At 36.5% G+C, this 7,431-nt stretch overlaps 2 protein-coding genes across 2 annotated transcripts; one reads left to right on the top strand and one right to left on the bottom strand.

The window, feature by feature from the left end:
• The first annotated feature begins 784 nt into the window (after nt 1–784).
• LOC117123657 lies at nt 785–4,602 on the top strand. The gene is made up of 2 exons (XM_033269656.1): nt 785–3,002; nt 4,394–4,602. Exons 1-2 carry the CDS (start codon nt 785–787, stop codon nt 4,600–4,602), a joined length of 2,427 nt encoding a protein of 808 aa, XP_033125547.1.
• LOC117123632 (E3 ubiquitin-protein ligase TM129-like) lies at nt 3,690–7,371 on the bottom strand. Its single transcript, XM_033269633.1, has 4 exons — nt 6,854–7,371; nt 5,906–6,371; nt 5,422–5,584; nt 3,690–4,890 (listed from the first exon to the last, which is right to left on the bottom strand). Exons 1-4 carry the CDS (start codon nt 7,056–7,058, stop codon nt 4,630–4,632), a joined length of 1,095 nt encoding a protein of 364 aa, XP_033125524.1. The 5' UTR covers nt 7,059–7,371; the 3' UTR covers nt 3,690–4,629.
• Between the last annotated feature and the right edge of the window lie 60 nt (nt 7,372–7,431).

Here is a 7,431-nt window from a genome sequence, read left to right as displayed (position 1 = left end):
AGCCCAGAATGCCTCAAATGTTATGTTTGGTCGTCTAGAACACAGAAATTTCGCGGGGGCATGCCCCGGACCCCCTACGACAGTGTTGTCTCAATTGGCCCAACTTTCGGCCCCCCTTCCGGCCCCCCCTTTTGGACATTTCTGGATCCGCCCCTGGGGGGAGCTTTACCTGTCAGATTGGGGAGGGGGGGCCTAAGCCTTCCCATCGCCGACGCCGCCACTGATTATAGCCCGGTCTGATTTTAAACAAAAATATATTTCAGCACGCTTTTCACAAGAATCAATGGTTCAAGGTTCCAAGGTTTGCAAAAGTTTATTCATAATTCATTCGTAGGTTTCAGAATTGAGCATTATCGTATGCATTAAGCCTGGAGTCCATAAAATCGCTTTCGGCGACGCTGATTGGTCGGTCGAATATAGGGGAGAATTCTCGATTGCGTCGGAGACATCTACGGTACGCAGTTATTGCAATGAAAACACTGTAGCAATAATCAATAATGTAGCGTTTTATGGAAACCAGGCTTCAAATATCAATCCAAGATCCCTGGATTTCGAACATGTATAATCAGTTTGGATGTATTATCATGACTTAGTTCATGGTCACTACAGGCAGCTAACTCAGCCGCTCTCCGTACCTACTGCAATTTAGGGTTGTTTTTCTTGATGTTTCCTTGTTTGGTGTAATCGTGTTTGCGTATTGTTTCGAATGTTGATTATTTGCAGTGTTTTGGTCTCGTTTTGCGGGTTATTAAACGTTTCATTTTACAGTAAATTAAGGTAGAAAATGCTGAACATCCTAGGCCGTGTTGCAACATCATTAGCATGGAATGTTCACACAGCAATGCGACCGTACACAGGTGGAGCTATTATCGTCAAAAGCACAACGCGAAGCAGAAAACGTTGGAGAAAGAGGGGAAACCGAGGTGGAACAAGACGTAGAATACCCGTGCTTATTTCCTGTCGTAACAAGTTCATAGCTAAAAAAATGGAAGGACCAACTTCTAGGCAAAGATGTTTAATCAGTTTGAGTATTTCACAAATCGTCAATAATCTTAGCAGTGGAAAGCATATACCAAGTAGGCCTAGGCAGACTAAGTCCAGTCAGGGACCCAAAGAACGTTTGACGTCGCAATTTCCTGTCATCATGCTAACTAACCCCTGGTCCACCCTAAATAAAATAGACGAAATTAGTGTTTTTCTGAAGGAAAAATATGTGGATATTGGGATTTTTAGCGAGTCTTGGATCAACAAGCAAAATGAACACACGGTATGTGTTGAGGGTTATACATTATTTTATGAAGGGAGAACGAATAGAAATGGTGGTGGAGTAGCAGCGCTAGTTAAAGATGGTATTGTAGCTACTAAGGTGAACTATTTACCAGTCCCTGAGGAGTTAGAGTGTATGTGGCTTCAAATTAAGTTAAAAAGAACACCCCGAGAATTTTCTGCTATATTTATTTGTGTTGTGTACCACAGTCCTGGCCAATCTGTTAATTCTCACTTTGTACTCATCCAGTACCTCCGCGAATCGGTGGACATTATTAGAGCTAGATCACCAAGAGCTGGACTCATTATATGTGGCGATTTTAACGAAGTCAGGCATAAGATAGGACGCTTATGTTCAGCAACAGGGTTAAAACAGATTGTAAAACAACCCACAAGAGGAACTAATACTTTAGATTTAATTGTCACCAACCTTGTCAATTATTTTGAAGAGCCAATAGTTTTTGCTCCGTTTGGATTTAGCGATCACGCAACAATATGTTGGAAACCAAAGCCATCGTTCATCGGCATGAAAGGAAGCGTTGTAACTAAATCATTCAGACCGTTTAGTGAATCTAATGTAAACGCATTTGGCAAGTGGATTACTAATAAAGAGTGGCATGAGGTTACTAATGCGAACGATGTAAATTTAAAATTAAATATTTTTGAACGGGAATTAAATCACGCATACGAACATTTTTTCCCACTACGAACAATTCGTGTACACTCAACAGACCAGCCCTGGATTACGCCTAAAATAAAAACAAAAATTAAAGAAAGACAATTAGCATATCACAAGTATGGACAGTCTTCGAATATTTACCGCAAGTATAGAAATATCGTCAAATGGGAAATTAAACAAGCCAAGATTAAATATTATAAATATGAAGTAGCGCATTTACTAACTTCCAACTCAAGGCAATGGTTTGAACAAATCGGTAAAATGTGTGGAACTAGTAAAAATAAAAATGATTCATTAAATCTGAACATTGATGAATCAGATCCTGAGAAAATTCGCGAAGTGATTAACTCGAAATTATCTGAGATTTGCCAACATTTTGAATCGTTACAAATAAATAGTTTATCGACGTATCTTCCATATAAATCGCCTCCACCTACGTTAACGTTTTGGGAGGTGTACTACCGATTAAAGAAACTGAATTGCAATAAAGCTGCAGCTCCAGGCGATCTTCCTGTACGGTTGATAAAAACTTTCGCGTTCGAATTAGCCGTACCCTTGTTGAACATATTTAATAAATCACTCGCAATTGGAAAGGTACCGACAAGATGGAAGGAGGCCACTATTACACCAATTCCTAAGGAGAAGGGTACAATAACCCTTAACCAGATTCGCCCTATTTCCATCACACCCATTTTCATCCGAGTACTTGAAGATGTTGTTATGAATTTTTTACGTCCAAAAATTACCCCATTTATTGACGAAAGACAATTTGGAAATCGCAAAAATTCCTCTGTAAACCATTACCTTACTAGCTTAATGCATTTCATCCATAGTGGTTTGGACTTGCCAAACAATATTGCTACTCTGGTAGCGATTGATTATAAAAAAGCATTCGATTTAATAGACCACACAATTGCTGTGAACAAACTGATTGATATTGGAGCACCACGTGAATTAATCCCATGGATATGTGATTTTATTTCGGAAAGGAAACAACGTGTTTCATATAACGGCGGTTTCTCTGAATGGCAAGGAATAACCTGTGGCGTACCGCAAGGTACAAAATTGGGTCCAATCATCTTTCAAGTTTTAGTTAATGACTCTCTCAGCGGTTATAATAACCGCTGGAAATACATGGACGATTTAACCTTATGTGAGGTATATAAGAAAAATGAAGCGCCTAGTCTACAAAATCAGTTAAATGAGCTCGCGCGTTGGTCATCTGAAAATAAAATGTTAATGCTTTATATTTATCTATTTTTGTCTTTTTTTAAACTTCGTATTATTTGTATTATTATCAGGAAAACGAATTTTACTTGTAAGGACCTTTCTATAAGTGACAATAAAAGAATCTTGTATCCTTATGTATAGATCATAAACATAATTAAATTCATAAATTTTGTGATATTACTAACATTATATGCTTACACTGATGCAGATATATTTTATTTTATTAAATGAATAACAGAGGGCAGCCTCTATTGCCTGATATTAATGTTCAGAAGAGTATTTTTTAAATATTATTGTTATTGCCTAACATATTTCATTGTTTTATACTAACTTGAACTGATTGATATCAGAGTATAATCACAATCATTATTATTATTATTATTACTTTAAAAAACAATTGTTAATACCATTCAGGGTATCTACATCTCCACTGTACTTATACATATACTTGTCTAAATGTTTCAACAATTACTAAATAGTGGTGTAATAAAATAAATCAAGTACATTACTGTAATTACAATTCAATTCAACTTTTATTTCTGAATTTTCTATCCATATACACAAGAGAAATACAACTTCAACTAGAGTACATCAATGCCATACTTAAAAACGAGAAACTGATTGCATGAAAGGCAGAATCAGATCCAGATATGATAATACTCCTTATGATAAAACTAAATGATCTAGCAGGAGTAACCATACATTGGCTCAGAAGATTGTCATAGTACTCCAAGTCAATACCAGCCAGCAATAGCCACACACCCGTGTTTGACACCTTGGCGCTATCAGATAGGACTAGATATATATTGGATCTTCATTAAATTTTAGCCCATATATTTGCTGTTTTTTACCATTGACATTTTTCCCATTTGCATTGATTTAATATTTTTCATCTAATTTCTTGCATTACTTAGATCATTTTAGAACAGCTAACGACTGAACATACTGTATACTGTATTCCATGCAGCTCAAATGCTCCTATTATGAATTGTAAACCTGTATAATCTGTATTTCTAGCTGTATTTCTAGCACAAACATTTCATGTACAATGACTAGCAGTATTACAATTAGCAGTTTAGATCGTAGTCCGAAGAAGACTTATTTCCAGTGGCTTCCTTCTGGTAGTGATTGGGCAGTACCCCAGGAAACAAATCTCCTATTCTTTTCTGAAGAGTGTACTGCAATCTTCAATGTGCACATGGGCCATATTGTGCACAGGACCAACAGATAATGCCTCATTCAAAAGGAAACCCGCTACCGAAACTTGCATTTCAGTCCTACAGCAGAAACACTATGGAAAGCAGCGTTGGGAATTGAGCTGGAGAGAACCAAAAGATCTCCACAGTTTAGCACACACACGGTGGCTACCAACAGTTAAGCTGACTGAGCTGATCTGCTCTCTAAATCTTTATGCAGTCACTGCTTAATAATCCCACTCTTTATAGAATACATATTTAATACCGGGTCATGGCAACAAGCCGAACGTCTAACATGCAGAACTTTGAGCGGCACGTTGGACATGGTGATTTACTCGACATCCAGTTCTGTGGACTGTCTTGACTTTGTCGGCTGGCAAACCATTTGCTCATGCACGTTAAACACCACATTGGTCGGCAGTTACAGGACACGCAGTCGCCTACATTATTGTCATCGCAAAGCTTAGTCAACTTGATATTGGCTGGAACCTGCATACATCCTATACAACTATCAGGTTCCTGGAAAAAAAAGACAGACATATAAGGAAATATATATTATTCATTCATCAAACATAAGTATAGGGCACTTTTCATGATGATTCATGCTCAAATAGTATGTGTTTCAGCTCTAGATATGCACCCATAGGGGATCCCACAGGGGTCCTAACCAAGGGGCTGACTAGATCATCGGTCAGGATCTTCTGGAAGAAAAATCCTTGGTAGGGTTAATTTATTTGAATATGCAAATAAATATTTGGTACGACGACATTGTTGTAGTGTCTGACAATGGGGATTCCAGGTCTATCTGCCAGGGGAAATTCCCCTCCTCCCTCTGCTGTCGCTACCACTGGTCAGCTCTGAAGGTCAATGATTGCATAATACCAGTAGCAGATCCACTGGAAGGAGGGGGAATAGGGGAATGTTTCCTGATTTGACTTCCGACAAAATATGAAGAAAATGTGAAAAGAAGACATTCATTAATTAAAAGATAAAGTTTTATAATTATGTATGGCCTGTGTGATTATCAAATTTAAACAAAAATACACTGACCTGTGATCCAGCTGGTAATCGGTAAACCCCGTTTGAAACAACCTGTTGTCGAAAGGCTTCTGCGAATCTTTCTGTTATTGTTTCTTGTATAATGATATTGCGAACATTTATAATTTGCGTTCTTAATTTCGCTTTGAAATCTCCATATTCTGTAGCATTCATTCTGATTAATGAATATATATAAAGAAAGTCAGCAAAAATTATTTTTTATTATTTTTAATATACAATCCTATTTTTAATGAATTTTTATCACAGACAGTATATCTTACATTAATAACATTGATTCTGATTATGGTACGGTAATGCAATATTTAATAATGATAATAATAAATGTTTAGTCCAAGTTACAGTAATAAAATTAAATTACTGAAATTTATAAGTACTTTATAATATAGATGCAGTAACAAAAGACATGCACATGTTACTGATATTAATTTTAGCATGTGCATTATGTTCAACAAACTATTCATTCAACAAACTTTACCTTATGGTAAACTGTGAAATATTTGGATTCACACTGATCACATTGAGCGAAATGTACTGTACACCAACCGTACTCTCATCAGTGAAGTTAAAATTCTGTGATTCTATTGTATTCAAATGAACATCATCCTGCCTAGCTATATCCATCAAGTATGTTGATGTCTGCAAAATCCATGAATCTGTCACGATTACTCTCCTCCCTGGTGGTCCAGTTTGAAATTTATCAATCCTTCTAAATTCTACATCTATTATTGCTGCTACTGACTGCCACGAATCACCATGGTAACTGGCTCTCAATGCTATTGGGTGTTTTTTCCAGTCATTTTGTGACCAGTAGTAAGAGAGAATCCCAGAAATTAGTGGAAGAAGAATTGAGACAGTGATTGATATCTGCCAAAATAGTTGCAATTTCCAAGGTTGCAGCAAATCAGAATTTGAAAAACAGAAAGCATACCCAAGTAAATAACCTGCAAATAAGGGAAAAAATGTTTTAGATTTTCTATGAATATAATTGAAATTTATTCTTGAATAAATTAATAAAATAGATTAATATATTATATCATAAATTATAGTACTGTACGACTGGCTACATTAAAAACATATAAATATTAAAATATTATAATATATATAATTATATCCTGCATTGGATCTGCAATTAATATCGTAGAGTTATCCGATGACAGAGGGGTGCACGACTGTCCGACGCTCGGATCCCACTGGCTCCGCAACTTCCCTGGGTGGTGGAGCAAGTGCAATAAACACCTTGTAGGGGATTTCCCTATACGTCATCAGCAAACAACTGGTGGGAATCTACTACAACACAAAAGACTGTGGTATGCTACACTTCTGTTGTACTCAGTAATAACAGGGAGGTAAAATTAAAGCAATAATAAAAGCAATGCCATTCAAAGTAGCAATAAACATTGTATTAAAAACGAAAAATAATTACCTAGAGGAAGAAACGAGTGGAATAAGATTGTAGCTGTCGATCTCTTGATGTGATATCTTACAAAATCAATGTCTTCGCTACCCAACCAATCGGAAAAGATATTTTGAATTGTCAATCCCGCAGCACGGAATTCATTCGGAGGGACAACTAAACATACACTTATTAGCATATATGCAATAGTATAAATGACCTCCTCTGATGCCATAATAAATAATATACTAGTACTTCTGACTTCAATTTAGGACACGTCCTACATTACGTAAGAATATACCAGAACATAGGCGAAGCCCTCCGTTCACAATGCGGTCACAGAGTATGCGCACTACGTTCACAGATATTTTTTTGAAATAATGCTTTCCGATCACATGCGTGCGTTCGTAGTTTATTGTGTGAAACATTAGGACCCATGTTATTTTCATATAATACGATAACATTCAGATATGGCTGTAAAATCTTTTATAAACTTATTTCGCCACGTATCTTTACTTGAACACGTCATGGCAAAATACCGACATTTTTATGACCTTTACCTTTAATTAAATATATTATAATAGTGAACACAAAAATACAAATTAACA

Source organism: Anneissia japonica, unplaced genomic scaffold (assembly GCF_011630105.1).
Source record: "Anneissia japonica isolate Jap-2015-1 unplaced genomic scaffold, ASM1163010v1 scaffold287714_len2871179_cov188, whole genome shotgun sequence".
Taxonomy (NCBI): domain Eukaryota; kingdom Metazoa; phylum Echinodermata; class Crinoidea; order Comatulida; family Comatulidae; genus Anneissia; species Anneissia japonica.
This window is presented reverse-complemented; position numbering and strand designations above follow the sequence as displayed.

Bases quoted from the DNA above. Each gene is read 5' to 3' on its own strand.
- LOC117123657 (XM_033269656.1), top strand. From the start codon at position 785: ATGCTGAACATCCTAGGCCGTGTTGCAACATCATTAGCATGGAATGTT. The intron at 3,003-4,393 runs GTACAAAATTGG...TATTGTGCACAG, and splicing joins AACCTGTGGCGTACCGCAAG to GACCAACAGATAATGCCTCA.
- LOC117123632 (XM_033269633.1), bottom strand. From the start codon at position 7,058: ATGGCATCAGAGGAGGTCATTTATACTATTGCATATATGCTAATAAGT. The intron at 6,372-6,853 runs GTAATTATTTTT...CCTTATTTGCAG, and splicing joins CCACTCGTTTCTTCCTCTAG to GTTATTTACTTGGGTATGCT. The intron at 4,891-5,421 runs GTCAGTGTATTT...TTTTTTTTCCAG, and splicing joins GATTACCAGCTGGATCACAG to GAACCTGATAGTTGTATAGG.